At 42.1% G+C, this 23,867-nt stretch overlaps 1 protein-coding gene across 1 annotated transcript in view; it reads left to right on the top strand.

Moving 5' to 3' along the window:
* Positions 1-2,528: 2,528 nt before the first annotated feature.
* ASAP2 (ArfGAP with SH3 domain, ankyrin repeat and PH domain 2) overlaps positions 2,529-23,867 on the top strand; it is a gene marked incomplete at its 5' end in the record, with an annotated part of 83,252 nt that continues 61,913 nt past the window's right edge. The window contains 7 exons of the mRNA XM_008589311.1: positions 2,529-2,603; positions 4,300-4,349; positions 7,333-7,462; positions 11,630-11,715; positions 18,087-18,162; positions 18,474-18,560; positions 19,423-19,431. Coding sequence (XP_008587533.1) covers positions 2,529-2,603; positions 4,300-4,349; positions 7,333-7,462; positions 11,630-11,715; positions 18,087-18,162; positions 18,474-18,560; positions 19,423-19,431 — 513 coding nt within the window. The remainder of the gene's footprint in view (positions 2,604-4,299; positions 4,350-7,332; positions 7,463-11,629; positions 11,716-18,086; positions 18,163-18,473; positions 18,561-19,422; positions 19,432-23,867) is intronic.

The following is a 23,867-nucleotide window of genomic DNA, read 5'->3' as shown; positions in this document are numbered from 1 at the left end:
AAAAGAAATACCACATGTTCTCACTTATTTGTGGCAGCTAAAAATAAATAAATAAATTCACTCACACACACAGAAAAAAACCCGGGGGTGGGGGTGGGGGGAGAAGATATAACAACTACAATTTTTTTAAGTTGTTACAACAAGCAAACGGAAAGGACATTGTTGGGTGGGAGGGAGGAGAGGGTGGAGGGAGGGAGGTTTTGGTAATGGGCCATAGTAATCAACCACATTGTATAACGACAAAATAAAAATTTAGAAAAAAAAAGAAAAAGGAAAACATTGGAGGAGTTTGGGAAGAAGGTATCACTTCCTGCTGGGGAGAATTGGGATTCTTAATGGAGAAGGTAGCATTTGAGTAATTCCTGATGAATGGGAAGGCTTTGAACAGTGAGATAAGGGAAAACATTCAAGCCAGATGGGACAAATTGAGCATAAGCATACCGTCAGGGAAGCAGAGAGCAGCAGAGACTTCAGTTTGGCCAAATGTGAAGATGAAAAGTGGCAATAAGGATGGATTGTGTAGGGTCTTGAATGCAGGAATAAGAAGTTTATTATTCTAGGGACACAACCCCAGATAAATCTGGCAGAACTGTAAAGGAGGACTGGGAGCAGGCAGAGACTAGGAGACGATGGCAGGGAGCAGGGGTAGCCGTTGACTTAGTCCAGAGGATGGGCAGTGAGGCCTAACTGAGGCAGACAACATGAGAATGGCATGGAGGGGTTGTTTGTGGAAGAGCCTGCGAAGACAGAGTCAAGACTTGGCAGCCTGAGTAGGGTCCAGCACGGCCGGATGGTGGCAGAGCAGAGAGAAGTCAGAGATGGCCATGAGGAGGCTCGTGAGGGATGGTTGTATGAAAATAAAGAGCGCTGCAAGAAGCAGGGCAGGTGTGGCAGAGCTGGCGTCTGTGCAGGTGGAGGGTAATGTGGATTAGAAGGTGGGGACTGTGGCAAAGCCCTACCTTGCTCACTCCGACAGTGCAAACCCAGGTGTGTCTGCTCCCATAGGTCATTTGTCAGCTTGATCTTCTGTTTGTCACCATTCCTTCCAGTCACCTATCCTTCCAGCCATCCATAGAACTGCGCCTAAAAATGAGCTTTCCAGTATTTAAAATTTGAACTTTTAAGGCTAATGGTAGCAAGTCCTAACATTTCACCTTGGAGGAATGCCAGGTACATGAGAAATACTGAGTCGTTTAACCGTACGGCAAAAGTCACCCTAAAAGTCATTCCTGAAATGACAGTCATTAAGGGCCATTTATTTGGCAGAATTGGTTGTTGGTGCAGGCATTATTACACATCTTACCAGTGTTTTTCAAGTGAATTTCTGTCTCTTATTTGAAGATTTAATATGCTGAATAGCGTATGGAAATCAGGTCCCATATTGCCTTAAAAATGGCGACTGTATGAGTATTTTATCTTTTTATTCAAGGTAATTATACTAAAATAAAAATTTTCCTTTGCTCAGTTATAAGAATGAATGCTTAAGGTTCCAAAGTCCTTCCTCTTGTCTTTCTCTTTTTCTAGTCCTGTCACCTAGGTATGGTAGACCAGCGTGGCCTGGCAGTGGTGACTGGCTGTTGCACTGATTGAAGGGAGTGGTCTGAGCCCGGGGGAGTGAGAAAGTAGGTCTTGAGCTTATTTTCCACTTGGGGGAATCTCATCAGGTCCAGGACACTGAGTCTGAAGGTTCTTCCTCCGCATCTTTTCATTACTCAATTTGAAGTGCCGGGGTGGCAGCCTGGCTTACCCCGAGTGTGTGGCTGCTTGTCAGGAGGGTTTGATTCTACTTGATTTAACCCACGGTGACAACTTAAGTCAGCAGTCTTGTGCCTTCTTGCTCCAGGGAGAACAAGGGCACCAAGACTCTTGCCCGTCCCTTTCTCATTTATCTCCGTTCCCCAGCAACACCCCCGCACACGCCCCACACCTCCCCTCACTCACACTTGCTCACACATGTACACACAGTCACGCACACTCAGGCCCACGCTCACACCCCCTTCCTCACTGGCACACACACTCACTCACATGCTCCTCCCTGTCCTCATTCGCACTCGGCGTTCACTCGTGCGCCTTCACTGCAGACAGAGGCCCCTTGGCCTGCCGCTCCTTTCGTTTCCTGTGTTGGAAGCTTGCTGCAGAGAATGGGGTCTGAGGGCCCAAGAACTGGCCCCAGCACATCCCCACACCTGGACTGGAGCGTGGGTGAGAAGAAGTGGTGTTTCCTTTTATTCCAAGCTCTTTAAAGGAATTGTCATTTATTATTTTGAAATATTTTTTCTTCATTGTAATGATTGTCTTTTCCCAGACTTCAGAACATAATACTATTATTGTGAAAAATATACAGATCTAGACTTTTCACTAGTTAATGTTCATTTGGAAGATAAAATTGAAGAAGGTAAGACTTGTACTGGCCAGGTTTTAAGCAAAGGTTAATTATTACCAAATGTTCTCTCTAACATCCTTGCTATCCTTATTTCAGATTAAAAAGGAAATTGAGTAAGAATATCTTTCTTGTTTTTATTTTTTAGATTCAGAATATGAACAACATAATCTCCTTCCCTTTGGACAGTTTGCTGAAGGGGGACCTGAAAGGAGTAAAAGGGGTATGGCATTAAAATCCCTTCAGTTGGGGGCAGCGTGTGTATCTCATGGGATCACGGCAACACTGCCCCATCAGGGCAGCAGCCACACCAGTGCGATCTTACTGGGATCTATCTCAGCTTCCTGTGATTGGCCATCCTCACACCACCTTTCAGCTAGAATAATAGTGATTCTTGGCCGGTCTGGTGCTCTTGGTGCCACAAACTTGGTAGGGGGAGGGGAATGTGTGAAGGGAAAGAAACAGCTGTTTGGGGAATTGTAAACAAATTTGGTCTCTCGGTTGAACAGGGAACTCTGTGGGGAGAAATCTGGTTTTCTAGCTGGTGTGTTGCTGAGTTACCACTGAGAAAGGATCTGAGAAGCATGTATTTTCCTGGTGGGAAAATCGCATTCATAAGGCATGGGCTACTTTCATTTTTCTGTCCTCCAAAGGACATTGGCTGTTTAGGACGTGCCTTGCCACTTATAAACACTGGGTCTGTGAACAGTTTCACAAGGACATGAGTGAGCAGTAGTCAGGGCCACAGGTCTATTTGGTGTACATGCTGAGCAGGAGTTGCCTTTGCACATCATTGACCCTGACAGTTGTGCACTGAGAAAGCCGTGATTGTGGCTGAGTTCTTGGGAGACCCAAGTTCTTTGATGGGATCAGTACATGATTCCCCGGGCACATCTGGGCACGTCTGGAAGCCCAGACTTGCCCTTCTCAGGGACCTCTGCAGAAGCCTTGCAGTGTCTTCTTTACAGAGAGTGCTCTTGCTAGGAGAGAGCTCTTAGGACATGGAGGAGCATTAACCATCGTCCCTTTGGAGGACTGGAGAATAGGTCACCTGAGTTAGACAAAAGAGAATGGGCACCCTAGGCAGGGGAAAGACACAGGTACATGAATGAAGCATGAATAAACACTGACCATCAGGATGTCAGGGTGCAGGAGGGGCCAGGAGGCTCACTGGGTGGGGAGGGTCAGTTCATGGAGGACCTTGCGTGCCAGGCTGTGGAGCTTAGGCCTTATCATAAGGCCATTGGAGAGCCAAAATTATAAAAAATAAAACAACAACAAAAAAGGTTTCTCTCTTCCAAAAGAACCCTATTGAAGGGAGCATAAATAGGTGGGAACCATTTGATAGAATTTCTATTGGCTCAGTAATTTTGGGGGTCAGGCTTCATCAGAGTATGAAGTCCTAAATTCTAGACAGAAGAGTGCAGTAGGAGACATTGAGAGAATGTGGGTGGCTTTTCTCTTCTTAGTGTTGGGCTCAAATCAGGGTCACATGTGTTGAGAAGATTCATTTATTAATAGAAAAAGTCAAAGTCCTTTTAAAGAGATATACTGAAATATTTCAGATTAAGCTTTGTCTTTCTGTGTTTAATTTCAGAATAAAGCTATGGCAGAGAGTAGGGTACAGGTGACATAGGATGGGCCAAGACTATTATAACTGGGTGATGGGCACATTGTACAAGTCTCTCTTGTGTGCATGTGGACTATTCTATAATATTTTTTTTAAAAGAAAGGGAAAAAATGACACTACCAGTCTAATTAAAAACCTATGCCCTAAGTTCTTTATTTTTCATGAGATTACATGCATCATTTATTACAGAAATTAATGTTCCTTTCAGTACTAGTCTCAGTATAAATAAGTTTATTTTGCTCAGAAGTTAAAGATTAGTCCTGCTTAATTTATGACTCTTTGTTTACAGGATCTGAAAAAGCCTTTTGATAAAGCTTGGAAGGACTATGAAACAAAAATGTGAGTGTTTTCATTTTAAAAATATGTGTAGGTAATTTGAGATTTCAATTTTAAATCAAGTTTTTATTGCTTAAAGGGATCGTCTGAGTAAACCTTAATCCAGAAAAGAATTTACCTAAAACCATATTGCAGTGGTTTGTTGTGATGACAGATGCTTCCATACTTGGAAGTCTGCATTTGGTGATGTTAGCTTCTTTTAATAAGTTTTCCCTTGTCCCTGTTTTTAATAATGTCGTAATGGTTATAGAGTGTTATTTTCAGGAAAGATCATGGAAGGAAATTAAGGCCAGTTTTTCTCAGAGGTATTTATTTACTTTTTCTGTTTTGTTTTTTAGAATGCTTTCTCATTTTATTACTGTTTATGACAGCAGTGTAATTTTCAGACTTCATCTTCCTGGTGATTTGTGAAAACCATCTGTTTTTGGCTTTGTGTCTATGTTTTTCTGAAATAGCAGTCCCCTTGGTTTTAGAAAGAAAGATTGTTTAACATCCATCTCCTTCAGCTTTATTTGATTGCTTCTTCTGCCAGAAAAGAACATTAAGAATGGGTTGGTTGATTCTTAGATATGTAAAACAATTTCTACAAAAGACAAGACTGTTCTACTCGTTGACTTCAGGCAGCTGTTGTGACATTTCTGATCACAGTTTCTCATTCCTAGAGTGGAGAGAGTCTAGCGAGCTAACTGAGCTAGCAATTATAGGGAATAATGGTTTCGTTATTTTAAATACTGGAGAAATAGAAAATATTTTTAAGTGCCTCATGTTTACTTAATAATCGCTGTGCCTTGGGTTATGTAGAGTTTTCTGAGTGGAAATAGAAACTTTCATATGAAGCCATCTGGTAAAGTGAGAGCTGTTAGAAGAAATCACTTCAGATGTAACTGCAGGTATTTAATTTAACCAGCCTTGGTTATCTTTTCAGGGTGGAGGATCACAAAGCTCAGACCAGTGAATACTAAACCTTTAATACTCATGCTGTCCATGGAAATCTTAAATTTCCGTACATGAAGTTGCTTGGATCCCAGGCTCTGGACTTTGATTAATGGTATACATTCATATGAAAGCACAGGCGGAGTGCCAGACTAGAATACCTTGAAGGTCTTTGCAACCCAGAGAGGCTCCAGCCTGTTATCCCTGGCTCTTTAGCATCCTAATCTGTATGCCAATTCAGTGGCCTAAATAGCAAGGGTTCAGCATTTCAACTTTATAGCTGAGAGACCAAGACTTGGTGGTTTGCTGCTGGCCAACCAGTCAGAGAGTAGTTGAGCCAGGGCCAGGAATGGGTTCCCAACTCCCATTCAGCTGCGCTCGCTGCCACCCTCAAGTGCCTGAGAGGTAATGCTTCTGTGTGTGACTGAACAAGGAGTTTCCGAAGAAGATTATTTGGGAGAGGCCTCTGGTTTGAAGGAGAGTTAACATCAAATTCTTTACGTTAAGACACAGGTAGGGCAGGAACAGAATTACTCACAAAATCCCAGAATTTGAGGAAGAGGGAGCAGCACCCTTTAAAATTTGAAGTAATTCTAAGATAAAGGAAGTAATTCTTTTATTAACACCTGAGACTCATTTATGCTAGGATACCTTGTGATATGTAATAACTAGTTTTAAACTGTCTTTAAAGTTCCTGGGCAATAGTTCCATACGTGATTATTAAGAGAAATGACCAATGTCTGAACTGTGTCTTGGTCCCTTCGAGGGGGTGTCATGGGAGCTTCGGAGCTGTATAATTCTAGTCCCAGGGACCTCAGTGGCCGTCCAGTCACACTCCCCCATAGATGCTTGAATTCATTGGACATCCCAACCAAATTGTCTTGTTTGTTTATACTCTTACTTACTTGCTCAGTCCTTCAAATTGTTGGGTACCTACTGTGTGCCCAGCACTGTGGTCCAAACCGAAGAAAGAAATTACACTTCTTGCCTCTTTTTAAATACTCCAGCCTCCCCCTGACTCCCAATGATAGGGAACTCCCTGGAACTCGCAAAGAAGCCCATTCAGCCCATTTCATCATTAAACAACTTTTAAACAAAATGCTCCCTTGTGTCTTCTAGTGTCTGCCTTGAGACTACAGAAAGTGCCTGGTCCCTTGTCCTCACGGCAGCCCTTTCTGTTTTTTAATTGCCTTTTGTTGGTTTTGTTTAGTCTCCTTTTCTCCAGATTAAAATTCACAGTTATTTCAGGCCCATCTTAGCTGATTTGATTTTGTGGTTCTTTTTACCCTGGCTGCTCTTCTTTGGATGTATCTCAGTTGGTCAGTTTATACCCTGAACTGCACACTTGACATTGAGCTAATATAGTTCAGGCAGGAGATAAATGTGGGAAGAGGAAGAAGCTGAAAAAATGGAAAGGGGGTTTGTTTTCTTCTCCTACAGTGAAGAGCACTGGTATAGGTCAAGCAGGAGGACTGGCGTGACTTCACTAGTGAGGGGAGGCGGGAGGTGGAGAAAGAGACTAGAAAGAAAGTCTGGGAAGAGGGATGTAGGGTGGGAAGAGTCACTGGTTCCCTTTGGACCAAGAGGGCAGCAGACTCCAACAGCTATTGTTGAAGGAAACCTCCAAGGCACGTGCAGACTTCCCACCTCCTCTGACCCAGATCTGACTCAAAGTATTTGCTTAGGAAGTGTTGGTTGAGTAAGCAGTGAGAGGACTAAGTTGGACATTTTTATGACAACTGCACTTTCCTTTCAAGTGAGTTAAAAGGCTGTCCTGTTCTAAAGTGTGTGGTGAGCCTTTGTCTCAGCAGGCTCGGAGATGGGATGGCTTTGAGGCTGTCTGGCTTGGAGGACGGTGCCAAGAGGCATCTTGATTTATCCTTGCTTTTTTTACTCACTTTCCTTTCAAGTGAGTTAAAAGGCTGTCCTGTTCTAAAGTGTGTGGTGAGCCTTTGTCTCAGCAGGCTCGGAGATGGGATGGCTTCGAGGCTGTCTGGCTTGGAGGACGGTGCCAAGAGGCATCTTGATTTATCCTTGCTTTTTTTACTTGAAGAACCAAAATAGAAAAGGAGAAAAAGGAACATGCCAAGCTCCATGGGATGATTCGTACTGAAATAAGCGGGGCTGAAATTGCTGAGGAGATGGAAAAGGAGAGGCGGTTCTTCCAGCTACAGATGTGTGAGGTAAGACATGGAGGAAAGGCGGGTCCCATGAGCCAGGCTGCAAGGCGGTCTGCCCCCACCTCTGTGGGACCTCACATGGGGACAGGGAGCAGAGAATGTGCTGTTTCTCAGCAGGAGTCCTGCTTCTGACTTACACTAGTGGCGTCAAAGAAAACATCGAATTGGACTCCATTTGTCCTCTGTGTTAACAGTTTCTTTTATTAGGGGAGTCTTTCTTAGTCTCCTGGAGGGTAGAATTAGGTTAACAACACCAGCCTTTTATTACCAATGGAGTCAATGATCTGGGCAGAGGGCCTGAGAAGTCAGCTAGAAAAAAGTCCAGCTGAGGGATGACAGCCCATGTTGTCCTCTGTGTCAGGGGTGTGAGCATGGTGTGGGAAGCCATGCCACCTGTCTCTGGAAGTGGCTCCTCCCAGACTTCACCTGATCAGCATGGAGATGCTCATCCAGGCAGGAGGCCCAGGTTCCCTGGGGAGCTCTTCTCTGCTCCACCCCATCTTCACCCTCATCCCTTGCCTTGGGAAGGGGAAAACACCAGGAAACACAGTCTCGGAGCATTTCTCTGAGATCAGAGACCATCCATCATGAAGGCCTTTGCTCACAACCTTTTTATTCTTACACCTTGCTTGTGGGTGCATGTGTACAAACAGTGTGTGGAAACCCTCCATCTCTGCCTGAGAGTTTGCTCTTCCTGGTAGTGCCAGCAAAGCCACTTGTGCTGGATGGCGTTTATTTCTCACAGCATTGCAAGCTTAAGTTTTAAATGTACACAATGCATGAGTGATTTCTGTGACAGCTATCGAAACAGAATTCAGCCAGCTCTTGATTCCCGGTAAGCAGTCAACAGCAAAGCTAATCCAAAAGGCACTTTTTGATTTTGGAATGTTTGTTAATAGCCTTTATAAACATATATCTTAGAAATATATTTAAATGAGTTTTTATTCCCAGAGCAAAACTCTTAAGTGGTCAGGAGAGGAGAATCAGTCCCAGGAATCAGGGTGGCAAGTGAAAGTTTTAATGTCAATTTTGTCTGATGCTAGTATAGCCACTCCAGCTCTCCTTCGGTTACTGTTTGCATGGAATATCATTTTCCATCCTTTTACTTTCAACCTCTGTGTATCTTTCAATCTAAAGTGTGTCTCTTGTAAACAGTATCTGTAGCTGGATTATGTTTTTTTTAATCCAGCCTGACAGTCTCTGCCTTTGATTGGATTGTTTAATTCATTCACATTTAATGTTACTGTTGATGTAGTTGGATTTCCTTTCACTGTTTTACTTTTTGATTTTTATGTATCACATCTTTTTTGTTCCCCTAGTCCTCCTTTACTGCTTTGTTATTCTGGGTTTTTTTTGCGGGGCGGGGGTGGGGCACAGCTGGCGGGGACCTGTACTGATGGGGATTGAACCCTGGACCTTGGTGTTATCAACACCATACTCTAACCAACTGAGCTAACCAGCCAGCCCTTTTTGTTTTTCATTAAGCAAATATTTAGAAAAATAACTAAACTCAAGGAGTTATCGTAGGTAGGAGAGTGTATGTTTTTATACATAAGTTGTTTTATAAACAGACATCATATATAATACTACCTGCCTGGCCTACGTCACATAGTGTTGGAAAAATCAGTGAAACAGTATAACATAAGACAGGGACTAGGAAACTGCTGTGTATTATGCAAACACGAGGTATTGTTTCTATTAACTAGTAGTGTTTTACAAAGGATGAATTTGGAAAGGGTGTGCGTGTGTGTGTGTGTGTGTGTGTGTGTGTGTGTTCAGGTCATGCTCTTTTTGACTAGTAAGGTTAAAATCTATTTACCTGAATTCTACAAGACTGTTTTAAATGTTTACTGAATTTTGAAATTCAGTTGGCACAGCTTTGACATGAAGAGTACCCAGGTCGCCACTTGGCTCTGTCATTGCTTTCTGTGACGTGCACCTTGCACTGGTTATTTCTCTTTTTCTGGGTCTAAGTGAGTGGATTGTGTGGGTTGGTTAAATCATTTATTTTCCTGGAAATACACCATGTAAACAATGCCTATAGGTTATATATTTGAGCCACCTGTTGAGCCAGACCTCAGGTGGTGGTGGGCCCCAGTCCATGCTAAGCATATGAGGTCCCTGACTCTACAAAGCTGGCACTTGGTGAGGTCAGACACTAATGTTTTGCAGTCCAGTGATAGAAGTGCTGTCTATATGTACAAAAGCACAGGTAGGCTTGCCTAACAATGAACTTGGAGTTCACAGAGAAGACATCTGATGAAGAGTGTAGAGAAGTTGACCAAATATAGCTGGAAAGGGCTTTCCATGAGCCAGGAAGAGCATTTGAAAAGCAGTTACCTGAGAATCCAACATCTAAAATGAATTAAATCGCCTCTGTTAAAATCATTTTTAAATTGTGCAACCAGGGCCGGCCTGTGGCTCACTCGGTAGAGTGCGGTGCTGATAACACCAAGGCCACGGGTTCGGATCCCATATAGGGATGGCCGGTTTGCTCACTGGCTGAGCGTGGTGCTGACAGCACCAAGCCAAGGGCTGAGATCCCCTTACCGGTCATCTTTAAAAAAAAAAAAAAAAAAATTGTGCAACCATTTCCTCAGACTGAAGTTCTCAAGTTTTAAATGGTTGATGTTGCTTAGTTGTTTAAATTTTAGTTGCCCAGGATTTAATCTAGAAGAGTGGCTTTCAGACTTTTAAAGCTGAAACGTTTTTTCAGAAAATCAGCCAATTTAAAAAAAAAAAAAAAAAAAATATATATATATATATATATATATATGAAATTAAAAATCACCCCAATTTTGCTTACCAAAAGATAACCACTTTGACATTTAGGTAAGCACCTTCTATATATATCCCGATGTGTACATTCATAAAAATAATTTGTGTAAATAGGATCATTCTCTATTGATGCTTTGTAACCTGATTATTTTCACTTGCTAATATGTCATGGATATCTTTCCATGTCAGAAATTCTTGGCTTTATTGACTCACTGGCTACAGTGTTTTTGGTATGGATGCACCATACTTTAACTTCCCATTCATTGCATTTGGGCTTTTGCCATTTTTCACTTTTACAAACAAGGCCACAGTGAATCTTCTTTTGTATTCATGTTTGTAAACTTTAATGATTATCTTCTCATAATATGTTCCTGTAAGTAGGATTTTAGGTCAGAGGGTAGACACATTTTAAATTTTGATACGTTGCCAAACATCTTATTTAAATAACAGTGAATTAACATCAAGAAGGAAGAGAGAGAATAGGACATGTAGGCAGTTGTTATAGGCAAAAGGAATTTCTGTGGCTTACAGTATCAGAGCAGTTTCCATCTCCTTACTGGAATGCATGACAGAACTGGGAAGGGGCTTGCAGGCGTGTGCGTGCATGTACCCCTCCATCACAACGGCTAGCCTGTGTTGCTCAGCATGATGGGTCAGCAGTTTTTTCAGGGGGCATTACGTCTCAGAGATGAGATGTTCTTAGGTTTCTTTACACCATATCCTGACAGTGGAGGGGAGAGGGAATTTATGGAGTCCCTGTTCTATAAACCCTTAAGAAAGAACAAATGTATTTCCTGATGTTGGTTTTGTAGATCTCTGGGTCTTCCTGATGACTTAGTGGTCGGTATTGAATTCTCCAAGTTAAAAATGGCTTTAATTTATTTTTATTTAAAATTTGGTTTTTGTAACAATCACATTTTTCTAAGTGTAAGGAAAGTGTCTTGGGGCTAGAGAACAATATGACAAGGACCTCAGCTATAGAATTTTAGCAGTTAGTGTTCTGGACAGTGACCTACCTAAAGAGAGGGACCTGGGACAGAAAAAATGTGGACAAGATGATTCAAGATGGTTAGAAATCTCATTCCTTCTAACTATCCTCATTCTTTCATGCAACTAGGGAAAAAATTTCTCCTAGCAGGTTAAGATAGAAGATCTTATGACTAGGAGTTCTTGGCACTTAGACACTTACTTGACTGTCAGATAATTCATACAGCACCAAACTAAAAGAAACATTTGGCTATGGCATTGAGAAGACATTAAGTGTCTACCATGAGCTCTACCAATTGTAAAAGATGTCAGAGAAGTAGAAGAGATAATCTCAGTCCTCAGAAACTCCTATTAAGCTCATACTCTGCTTATTTCTATGACATTTCCTTTTTTGTTTCTTAACAGTATCTGCTGAAGGTCAATGAAATCAAGATTAAAAAGGGAGTGGATTTACTTCAAAATCTGATCAAATATTTTCATGCCCAATGCAAGTAAGTTTTTCTTTGTTATGATGTTATTTTAGATGTCTCTTCATGTATGGCAACTTCTGGTAGATCTGTAGTATCGTACTGATGAAAATAAACACTCATTTAAAATCTACAATAAAAGGAATGAAGTTCTAATGTGTGCCCCAACATGGATGAACCTTGAAAACATTAGGTGACGGAAGCCAGACACAAGAGGCCACGTGCTCTATGATTCCGTTTATTTGAAAGGTCAGGAATAGGCAACTCCATAGAGACAGAAAGCACATCAGTGGTTTCCATGGCTTGGAGGAAGGAGGAAATGGGGAATGACTGCTGATTGGTATGGGTTTCTTTTTGGAGTAATGAAAATGTTACGGGATTAGATAATGCTGATTATTGCACAACTTTGTGAGTGTATTAAAAACCACTGAATTATACCCTTTATGGTTTTAGAATTACATTTCAATTAAAAACACAAATATACAATATAAAAATCTACAATAATTATCAAATATATTTATTTTTGCTCTTTTTTGTAAGAGGCAAACTAGTGTGACTGAACACATGATTCTCAGATGTTTTTTATTTGTTAAAACAGAAATGAGATGATGTTAATGAACTGTATTAAATTAAGAAACTTCTTTCATATATTTCATATTATCCTATGAAGCCATAACCGTGATGAGCAAAGGTGGGTGTAAGTAGAAGAGAAAGAGAAACTTCCATCTTCAAGGAAAGCCTCAAGTACTTAACTCTGCCATAGACAGCAGCCCTTCACACGCTGGCCCTCATCTGTTATCGTACTTCTGCCCCCTGACCCCCAGTCACTGATATAAACAGGCCCTTGGCTCATTCACTCACTCATCCAACAAGCTTTTATTGAACATGTGCTATGTGTCAGGCTCTGTAGTAGGTGCTGGAGATAAAGTGATATATGATACAGGTATAGTTCCTGCACCAAGAATCAAGTAGGGGAGTTGCGCTTAAGAATTGGACTTTTACAAAAGTGTTCTAAAGTATAGGAATCTAAGAAAGAATATAATAGAGGGACCTAATTTAGATAAAGACTTAGGGTAGGGTGTTTTTGTTTTCTATTTTATTCCCTTTTATGTTCTCCAACAGCCAGAACACAGTGCCTAGCACATAGTAGGTACTTAGATATTTCTTGAATTAGCTACAGGCCTCTTTGAGGACTCGTGTATTCAGAGATTTAAAGGATGAGTAGGATAAGCAGTGGGGGAAGATCATTCCAGGCAGAGTCATGGTCTCAAGGCAGGAAAAAGTGAGGGTGACATAAGCTTAGTGAGTGAAGGGCGAAGAGTAGTGAGAAATGACACTGGATAGAAGAGCCTTAGAGAAGTAGATGTGGAAGCCCTTAGATGTCTTGATAAAGGTTTTAGATTTTGTCCTAGATGTGTCTTGGACCTCTCCAACAGTTTCAAGCAGAGGATTCATTTGCATGGAGCTCCTACCGTGTGCCAGGCACCATTCAAGGTTCTGGTGATCCAGTAAGGAGGAAAACAAAGTTCTTACCCTCATGGACCTTAGGTTCTGATGGGGACAAGTAGGAAACACATGAGCAAATACATAATTGAGTTTATGAAAAGGCAAAACAGTGTGGTGAGAGAGGGAGTGCTGTTGATTGGAAACAACTTCTGGAAAGCTTCTGTGTTGTGACACGGTTGCTCTGCGTGTTGTGGAGAAGGAACCAATCAGACGAGTGGATACAGGTGATCACTTAGGTCCGTGGTTCTATCCCAGTGCAGTCCAGAGATGTCGATGGCCTGGCTAGACTGTTGGAAGTTGATTGGAAACAACTTCTGGAAAGCTTCTGTGTTGTGACACGGTTGCTCTGCGTGTTGTGGAGAAGGAACCAATCAGACGAGTGGATACAGGTGGTCACTTAGGTCCGTGGTTCTATCCCAGTGCAGTCCAGAGATGTCGATGGCCTGGCTAGACTGGTGATGTTGGGAGTGGAAGGTGACAGTGGGACGAATTTGAGAAGTTTATTGGAGGTCAAATTGCCACACCTGTCTACTTACTTTTCCCACAGTCTGTGCCCTACATTGATATACCTTTGTATACGTTGTTCCTTTTTCTAGAATGTCATTCTGTTTCCTCTGTGCCTTCCCCCAACTTCTGTGCTTCCCTAGGACCTAACCGATGTATAATTTTTACTTTTAAGTGTTTCTTGTCTTCCCCTGGTGGAATTACGTCTCTTCCTTCTGCTAACACAACACCGTCTGCATGTCTCCGCGATGGAATCTTCCCCACTGTGGCTCTGTCTCCCACTGAACTACATTCTCTTAAGGAAGGAGCCGTCTCATTTATTCATTTTCTCCATCCAGTACATGGCACATTTACCTGGTGCATATCTGCAGCAGTGGATTACACCTTTGAATTGAACTGAGCTCTGCTTTGGAATTCTTAATACAGCTTTGATGACATTGCATTTCTAAAGCAGTTGAGGTCAAACAACGAAGGAGCCTGTGCTGAGTGGTTCATCCTGTGTTAAGAGAGAGCTCCGCACTTGGAAAAACAGTCTCAGAGGGCAGAAAGACCTCAAGTTTGCAGAATTTTCAAGACGAATTTTTTTACAGACTCAAAAAATGTAACTTTGTAATTAGCATGAAAATTACTCCTTCAGTTCTTATCCTTGTAACCTTATGTGAAACAATTTAGGAAGAAGTGGGTTGCTTCCTTGCTGATATTTTATTTTTAAGAAGCTATTCTGGGATTTCCTTTTTTTTTTTTTTTTTTCTTCTTTATTTTGCCCAAACTGATCAGTTGGGTAGCAACAGCCCACTCGTGGAAAAGTGAACTAGCTCGCCTTTTATGGTCATGAGCTCAGTAACCTTTTAAAATATGAATCTTCCATTACTTCCTTTTTGGATGACTGTGGGTGGGTGGGCGTACACCGTATGCTCTTCAAATCAGTCCAGCAGCCTTGACTTTTAAATTCATATTTTGTGGGATAAAACGTGGAGCCTGAGTGACTCGGCTGTTGGACGGAAGGAGTTTGTAGCAATGTGTGTGTTTCCACATATGGGAGTTTCTCATGTTCCCTCTTCAAACATTCCCACTGTCCACTTCTTACCGCCAGAAGCACAGCTTTGCCAGGTAGGTGCTGTGCCTGGGTGAGCAGAGGGTTCCTGCCCCACCAGCACCTCATCTCCACACTGCTGTTCTTGGCATGAGTGAAGAGGCCATGTGCATGAACTAGATTCTAGGAGCCATGCTGGGTGTTGACACTTAGAGCTGCTTAGGTATGCAGTATTTGCTTTTTACTCATTTTTTCTTTTCACTTTAAGTGTTCTTGAAGAATACTTCGTGTTCTTTGTCTTTTATTTCATTTAAGGAAGGGATTTGCATCTCTACCTCATTCCAATAATCTAAAAATTTGTCTCATTAGTCTTTGCTGCTGAAGATTGAGGATCCTATTCTCTAGTAGAATCTAGAAATAGGGCAATCTTTAAAACAATAACAATAAAACAAATAAAGATGGCCATGTTCTAAAAGGTGGTAATGAGTGTTGAATTGACTTGTTCTTTGAGCAAATGCCTGCTGAGAGCCACTGTGACCAGCTGTTACTTGATGAACTTGGGGTGCAGAGTTGATGAGACTCAGTTCCTGGAGCCCCGGACAAGCTTGCTCTTCTGAGAGGGAGGGGCAGGTGCTGCAGGCAGACCCCACCGGATGTGATATTAGCATGTGATAGCATGAAGGCCGTAGGAGAGGACCCAACACGGGGCCTTGGGATCCAGAGGAAGGCAAGGACACCCTGCTTGGTGGGAGCTTGAAGATTGCATCTAAGTGGGTATATTTTAAAGCCTTGAGAATCTGGTCAGGTAGGCTAGAACGTGTTTAATAGATAACAAAATTTGTTTGGAAGTGTTGATGGTAAAAGTTCTTTGAAACTTGGAAAAGTGTTAATGGGCTCAATTTGAGAAAAATTTGTTGGGGACTTGTACATAGGAAAGTCATGATGACTACACTCAGTGAAGCAGTGACAGTGCTCCTTTTCTCCGAAGTTCTCTCTCATGCCAGGACAATTGCATATTGAAGGTATACTTGGGTGCAAAAATGTGCCTCAATAAAGAGGGTACAGAAAGATGGGGGATTTAAAAATCGGAGGAGATTTTCCAGGTAGATGGGTGGTTAAGATTGGCTAGGTGATTACAAAGATCAAATCCCAATTTTAAATACAAATTTATATTTTTATTCTAAGTGCACTGTGCAGTGTCATGTTGGAAATGATGTCTGTGACAAGAAACGTGTCTGGGTGCCTTGACTCCACTACAGGGCACTCTCTCTCCCTAGGGACAGCGGCCAGGTTGCAGAGGTTCTTCGAGCAGTGCACCTGTTCCCTCTCCCCAGGGACATTTCTGCATTTATCTCCAGTAATATTTTTCCTGCTCCCTATTCTAGTATTGTCTCTCTCATGTTCTCTCTTTCTCTTTCTTCCTACCTATTTCACAAGAATTTGAAGTCTTGAAAGAAATCATTATATAAAGAAAAAATGTAAATAAAATATAAGAACCAGATAAGTTCATGACAAATGGAAGAAGCTCAGTTTCTCATTCCTGCAGCTCTGCAATTGTTCTAATTTCTTTTTCAGCTCAGAAGGAACATCTGCTACGTGCCGTCCACTGTGCTGAGAGTGGAAGGTGCAGAGATCTCTAAGACCCAGCATTTCTGCCCTAACCATGGCAGGAGACATGTGGATAGATCAGTATAACAGTCTGCCATAATTGCTATGCTACGGCATATTCTGTGTTCAGAAAGAAAATCAGATAAAATATAAGAACAAGAATGTAAAATAAAGAATTATGTGTGTATCTAAAGCTTAAGGTGAGAACATTCTAATAGCCCAGCCTCTGTGGCTCCTAATAGCCAGCTAGTAAAGGTCCTATCCCACATCCTGTGTGTGTGTGCTTTCCCTGTCTTTCCACCTTGAAATTACTGAACTAAGTGCCACTCTGCACTGTTCTCACAGCCCTTTTGTCTATGACATACTTGGTATGGGAAAGTCCCACAGGGCCATTGCTGAATTTAAAAGCAATGAACATTACCTCACATGAACACATGTGAAACTCAGATTGCTTTTTGAGGATAGTTTCCTTGGTATCCAAAAAAACTGGCAGAAGCTGGCGACTCTCCTTCCTTCCTTCGTTAATTAATTTCTTCATTCAACAAATATCGTATACTCGAAATATGCCAGGCTTTGTGGATACTGTGGATACTTCCTCCTAGAAAGTCAGATCTCTGAGAGAATTCTATGTTAAATAATCACACTAATGAATACATAACTGCTGTTGTGATAAGTGTTTGGAAGCAAAATACAAAATGCTCTGAGAGAATATAACAAGGAGACCTTTTTTAAAGTAGGAGATTGTGGAAGTCCTCACTAATGAGGTGATATTTAGCTTAAAACTTGAAGAATGCATGGGAATCAGCCAGGTGAAGCAGATATACTGCAGGGAGAAGCCTTTAGAAAGAACAGCATATACAAAGGGCCTGGGGCAGGGATAATTTGGTGGCCATGGAGGAATAGAGGAGGCCAGTGTGTCTGGAACCAAGTGAATGATGTGGATTGAGGCGACAGACACAGGCAGCTGCCAAATCATGTAGGCATTGTAGGCCTTGTTACAGGTTTTGAACTTTATCCTCAGCCCACTGGGAAGCCTTTTCTTCATTCCTCTCAAAAGAGTCATACACAGCACACTTAAGAGGCAGTGCTAAACACCAGCCTACTGTTGCTGCGGAAAAACTCGTCTAGCTTCTCTTGTATTTCCTGAATCACTTATAAATGACCTCACAGCATCGAGTTCTGAGCTTTAAAAAAGAAAAAAATTCCTTTTGATGTTTGATCTCAAGTTCTCCATCCATGGTTTCCTGCTCTGCAGATGGAGCATGGCCATTCATGCGCATCAAAGTCTCTCAGGTTTTTCCTGCATTCTTTCCCTTTTCCACTTACCTATTGCCTGTTGAGGAAAATTCCTTAGTCTCTCGCTCCTATTTGCACCCCATGGTTTTTCTGGCCTCAGATTCCATTTGGGTACTTGGAAGACTCCTTAATCAAAGCCCGTGCTGCCATTTGTCAGTAGAATCCTGTTTCTTGTTATAAACTGAAAATTTAGGTCTCATTTTATATAGGTCAAGAAAAATCACAAATACTTAGGCTTATTGAAATTCCATTTCTATTCACTTCTAATTTTGAGTGTCATTTTATTCTTGGTTTACCTGATATTTTAAGGTTCTGTTCTATAGTCTTTTCCCCAAGGAATTATATAATTGCTCCAGTCACTTTCCTTTAAAGAAGTTTTTACTCCGTCTGACAAAATTTTCTTCTTTATAAAGCACAATCTCTGTTTCTTCTCCCCCCACCCCCCCAGTTTTTTCCAGGACGGACTGAAAGCAGTGGAAAGCCTCAAACCTTCCATTGAAACACTTTCAACAGACCTTCACACTGTGAGTAGCTTCCCTCCCCCAGTGGCATTGAAACCCTTTTTATGCAACAAACATTTTCATTTAAATGTTGCTTCTATATTTTCTTGTGTTTGCATGCCGTGCTACCCACAAACAAAGCAAATAGTCCCATTGTGCCACAAGGGCCAGTGGAATGTGGCTTCCTGCTCCGTCTTCTGTCTTGTTTAGAAGGAGGGTATCCCCAGAGAGGGAGGCAGGAGTTGCACTTGGTATGGAAATGCCCTGTGAGCTGTAAGATTTCCTTTTACATCAGTCTCACTTAGCTCTGTTTCATTTTGTTTTATTTTTAAAAGATCAAACAGGCCCAGGATGAAGAAAGAAGGCAATTGATACAGCTTCGAGATATTTTAAAGTCCGCACTGCAGGTTGAACAAAAGGAGGTGAGGGGATTTAACTTTGAAAAATCACTACCTTATCCCTATGTCTTGGAGGCTTTGGGACTGAGGAATGTCAAGTCCATGTCTTCTAGGTGCTCACAGTTCACTCTGGGGCTATGTCAAGCAGCACTAAAATATTGAGTTCATTCTTTAAATTTCCTTCTATAAAACCATCTTTTTAAAAATGCTTATTTCAGGGGGAAGCAGTCACTACAGGCATGGCCTCAGTGGCTGTGCACATACATTTGTTGCCTGGTGAGTTGCTAGATGAGCAGCTCTTAGTGGCTCTATTACATGGGCCACTTGTCATTTGTGCCATTTATTTCGTACCTGGACTTCTGCAGTTTCCCCTGTCCTGACATACGCAGACTCTGCCCCTTTGGACATAGGCACGTAACAGGTGACCAGCCAGGGCTCTTGCAACCCTGCAGTTGTGTTCTGTAACATGTGAAGAGTTAACTTTTCCTACAGCTTCATCCTAATGTGCACAAATCCTAGTTTCTCTTGCATCAGCTCTTTCATATAATGACTTCTCTGTGTGCTAACACATCAGCAGTGATAATTTGTGTTTTGGGGGGGCTCATTAAAAAAATACATTAAAAGTAAAAGTTAAAGGTAATTTTATGATATGCTTACTACAGTGTGGGTATTATAATGTGAATTTAACATAAATCTACTTTCTTGTCAATAAAGCAATGTGTCTAAACATATGTCTGGTAGGTTTTAGATAAATAGCTCTATTAAACTGCTTAGTAGAGAATTAAAGTTAACTTGGCAGTTTGATATGTTCTGTTTTGTTGTAAGTTCTTGTACTATAACTGAATATTGTTTTTCTCCCAAATGCATTTACCTTTTGTGACCGAAGTCTAGGAGAGTAAGTACTTCAGTATTTTAATAAATTGGAGAATTTTGCATGCTTTTTTCATGAACTTCAAAAATATATGTATTTCTTCTTCTTAGTTTTAATGGCTGGTAACGTTTTAAATTTTAACCCTTCCTCTTTCATTGTAGTATATTTTATTAAAGGCCAAAGAGTTTGAATGCACAAATGTTAGTGAAATGGAAATTTTCTAAGTTACAGCTCCCTCCCCGTCCTCTGCATGGCTGAATTCTGCCCGTCCTTCTAGTCCATCTGTAGCCTGCCTCTGGGGAGCTGCCTCTGATCACCTCAGCCCACAGTGATCTGAGTTCACAGAGCGTGTTCTGTTTGGAAGACTTGTTTCCGTCAGAATGTATTCCTTTCTAGATTATTGTTGGCTGCGTCTTAGTGCACAGATGCCTTTCCTCCAGCTGAACAATGAGCAGCTTGAGGATACCTTCTTGCCTCTGTGCCTTTCCTCCATTTCATACTAGTGCCATAGTGCTTGTCGAATAGGCTCCTGGTAAGCTAAGTGAGAGACTGGCATAGTAAAGTTATATGTAGGGCTAGGAGTGGTGACTTCCTCCCAGTCTAGAAAATATAGCTCCTGATGCTTTGATATTCCCAAACATGGATTATAAGCACAAAATGAGAAAAAGAGAAAAAATTTGCAGTAAAGAAAAAATAGTGGCCTGATTGTAATTAAAAGAGGTACTGCTAGGCTTGGGAGCCAGATTGCCCTCCAAGGTAGGTGCTCTCCAGTGTGCTGGGAGGACCCGGTTGAGAGCCACTTTTGTCTGAGAAAGAGGATCAAACCTGTGAAGCAAAGCTCAGGTTCAAGGGCCGGCTCGGTGGCGCATTGCTACAGTGCGCCGCTTGGGAGTGCGGTGGCGCTCCCGCCGGTTCAAAATAAGGAGCAGCAGCTGCTGAAGTAAGGTAGCCCTTTGGGCACAGTGCAAGGGCTGTGTTTGCATTGGCTGTGTGGAATTGGGATTGTAGGAAAACTAAGATTTAGCTGTTGTCAGAGAACTGGTTATTTGTAGCTTTGCATAAAAGTATAGCAAATTTCCCAGCACAGACCAGAAGTCTTTTATGGTTTGTTGCTTTTATGTTTTTGTTGACCAGCCCATCTACCCCACATTGCACACAGGGGTCAAATGAACCTTCTTTACCGTTCCTCTTTGGCTTTATGCCCAGGTGACTCCTTGTCAAGACTGAACTCACCAATCTCCTAGTTGTAGTGGTGTTGTGTTTTCTGTATATCACACACTCTCTGTTGCTTTTTGGTGATGGTATTCAGTAAATTGTACCGTCTGTGAACACAGTTGCAAGTAATAAGCAAGTGTGGTAACTTAAATTTTATGCATTTTAAGATGATTTTCATGATTGGGGTTCTGTCTTGTGTCCCTCTAATGTCGATGAGAATTAAACATTTGTGTGTTGTTCAGGCTCTCATTCCCTTCAGTTGGATTCTCGTCTTTGACTTAGAAAACTGAAGGTGTTAGATGATTTTTATTCAGTGTTATAAGAATTCTAACTCTGACTGTATAATTATAGTTTTTAAACATGCTCCAAGGAAACTGCCTTGATGGTTGGTAGGAACCACCGCTCCTTGTTTCCTTCCTGTAAATCTCAAACTTCAGTCATTGAAAGAAATGAAGAATGTAGCCAGTATGGTGTGGTGGCTTCAGGCAGCTTTTCTGTGTCACCCTGTGGCTACACTTTGGTATGGAGACTGGGCCACTATGATCCACTGTACCTCACACCTCCAAATCACCTGACTTTTATATTTTTCCCATGATATTTCCTGCTATCTGTGAAGAGTATACTACTGCTTGATTTTTTTTTGTTGTTATTCTATTATGAAAAATTTTCAGACTTATAAAAAAAACTTGGAAAATTGTACAGTGAACACCTGTATATGCACCATAGTGTTTGGTTTGGGGCAAGCTCTCTCACACAACGTAAAACCCTTCAGTGCTGCTGACTTTTGCTTGAGCTTTCTCCTTGTCAGTCTCACCTTCTCCTGCCTTCCCCCATCCCACCTACATTCATCTTGGGAGTTCTGCTGGGACAGCAGACCCCACTACAGTGCTGGCGGAGTCCCTGCCAAAGCCTGCTCATTGGTGTGCGGGCTCTTTGCTGTTGATGTTGAGAACCCAGACTTATGCTGCTGTGGGGAGGATCAGGCTCTGGGATATGTACTCAGTAGGTCTGAGTGCTGAAACCACAATGATTTTTCCACTTTACGCATCTCAAGCATGCTGTCCCTCTCTGTCAGCTTTGCTTCCCCCTTTCCAAGTGTCCCTGTCTAACAGGATGTCTTGAATGGTATGTGCTGTCCAGGTAGCAGAGGTCCTATTGGACCATAATTTCCAGCCATAATTCCCTTCTGACCCTGGCTTTCCTGTCTGGGTTTCGTACCTTATCTTGCTCAAACCTGGTCTTAATCAGATACCTCTGCCAGTGGCTATCTGCCTGCTTCTCCTGCCAAGCTCCTGGTTGCCTGGGCCTGGCCTTCATGTCTGCCTCAGTAGAAGACTTGTTCATGGGTTCACACATTCCAACCACCATTTTCTCAGTTACACTAAGGCAGGCACTACACAAAAACACACCAGAATAAGATAGATACAGTTCTCACCTCTTCAAGGGCTCATGATCTGGAGATTAGAACAGAGAAGTAACTGGTGGTGTAGTGTGATGAGAGCTCTAATGCAGGTCAGCTCCAAGAAGGGGTGTCTGCCCAGTGTTGGAGTGGGCAGGTGCCAGCAGGGATGACTTCCCAGAGGCTGTGATGCCTCTGCTAGGGCTTTGGAGGATAATTAGGAGTTAATAGAGTCCCAGCAGGTCGGGACAGGTGGGCCAGCTTCTGACTAGGAAAGAAAGTTTGTCTGGATAGCTGTCTTGCAGAGCAGAGGAGCATGGATCTTACCATTAGAAGCCTAGGTCTTCCGCTTCCTACCAGTGTGACATGGGCAAATTCCTAGACCTCTCCATGCCTTATGTATAAAACAGGAATAATATTACCTATCTCAAAGACTTATTACAAGATCTGAGAGATCATCTCTGTAAAGCACTTACCACATTACCTAAGTAAACAGGTACTAGCTTATTCATTCATTTAACAAATGTTGAGCTCCTAGATGCTGAAGATACAGTAGTGAACAAAAGAGACCAAATTCTCCCCATCACAGAGTTCACTGAGTGGTTGAACAGTAATGGATGCTTTTGTTTTTGTTACCTCTGATGTGTCCTTCTGCCCACTTAATCACCCCCTTGCTGGCTTGGCCTCTGACACCTTGTCTTCATGGCTGTAGCCCCACTCTGACTTAAGGTGCTGTCATACCAGCTCTAGGCTATTTCCCTTGCCCTGACCCAGGCCTTTCAGGCCTCTTCTCACTCCCACCCGCCTCCCCATTCCCACCTGCGTCCCACTTCACCACCCGCCCCCTCACTCTTTGGGGGCACCTGCTCCTCTCCATTGCCAGGGCATTTCCTGCTCACCTCTCTTTTCAGGTTTTTCCAGGCTCTTTGCAAGTGTGACCAATAATCCTTACAATCACCTGCAGGGTAGGTAGTATTAGTCCACATCTACAACTTGAATCTGAAAGAGAGAGTGTGGATAAATGCACTTGCTGGAGCTCATCAGTGGTGTTGGAGTCAGGATTTGGACCCTAGTCTATTCCGCCTCAAGCCTATTCTCTTTCAGCTATTTTATGTGACTTCAATATCTTTTTGAAAATTACCCAAAAATAATGGAGAATAGGTGTTGATGAGATTTGAAAACCTTGTTCTTCTACTGTGGCTCAGTGCTTGCTTAGCAAAGCCTGCAGCTCCCCATTGTGCCCACATGGTGGACACACCTGTCATATCTTTGTAAGATGGTGAATGAGTTGGACGTCACAGCCCTCTGTTGGTTGAGAAACTTTAATCCTCCAGAGATAACTACTCAACAATTCATTAGTCACAGAAATTGTCTGAACGTAGACTTTCTGAGAGGCAGACAAAGTGTAAAAGTTTTTCTGATATTTTAGAATCTTAGACAATTCCAGCAATACTTCTGATGTTAAGAGTAAACCTGTTTTGATATATATAATATAAGCAAAATCATCCTTTTCCCCCATTTCCGAAGGTTTCAGATATTAAAACTGCTGCTCGTCTAGGTAGATTTTTGTCTTGGCAGGACTCAGTGGCTCACTTCATGAGGCCACTTTAAAGTTAAGATCATGTTAATTCTGTTAATTAGACAACCAACAGAGCGGGAGAAAATATTTGCAAAATATACATCTGACAAAGGATTAATATCCAGAATATACAAGGAACTGAAACAACTTTACAAGAAAAAAAATAAGTAACCCAATTAAAAAATGGGCAAAAGAGCTAAATAGGCATTCTCAAAGGAAGATATACGAATGGCCAACAGACACATGAAAAAATGCTCAACATCACTC

This window comes from Galeopterus variegatus, unplaced genomic scaffold, assembly GCF_000696425.1.
Source record: "Galeopterus variegatus unplaced genomic scaffold, G_variegatus-3.0.2 Scaffold5364, whole genome shotgun sequence".
In the NCBI taxonomy this organism is placed as follows: domain Eukaryota; kingdom Metazoa; phylum Chordata; class Mammalia; order Dermoptera; family Cynocephalidae; genus Galeopterus; species Galeopterus variegatus.
Note: the sequence above shows the minus strand (reverse complement) of the source record. Positions and strands in the feature narration are given on the sequence as shown.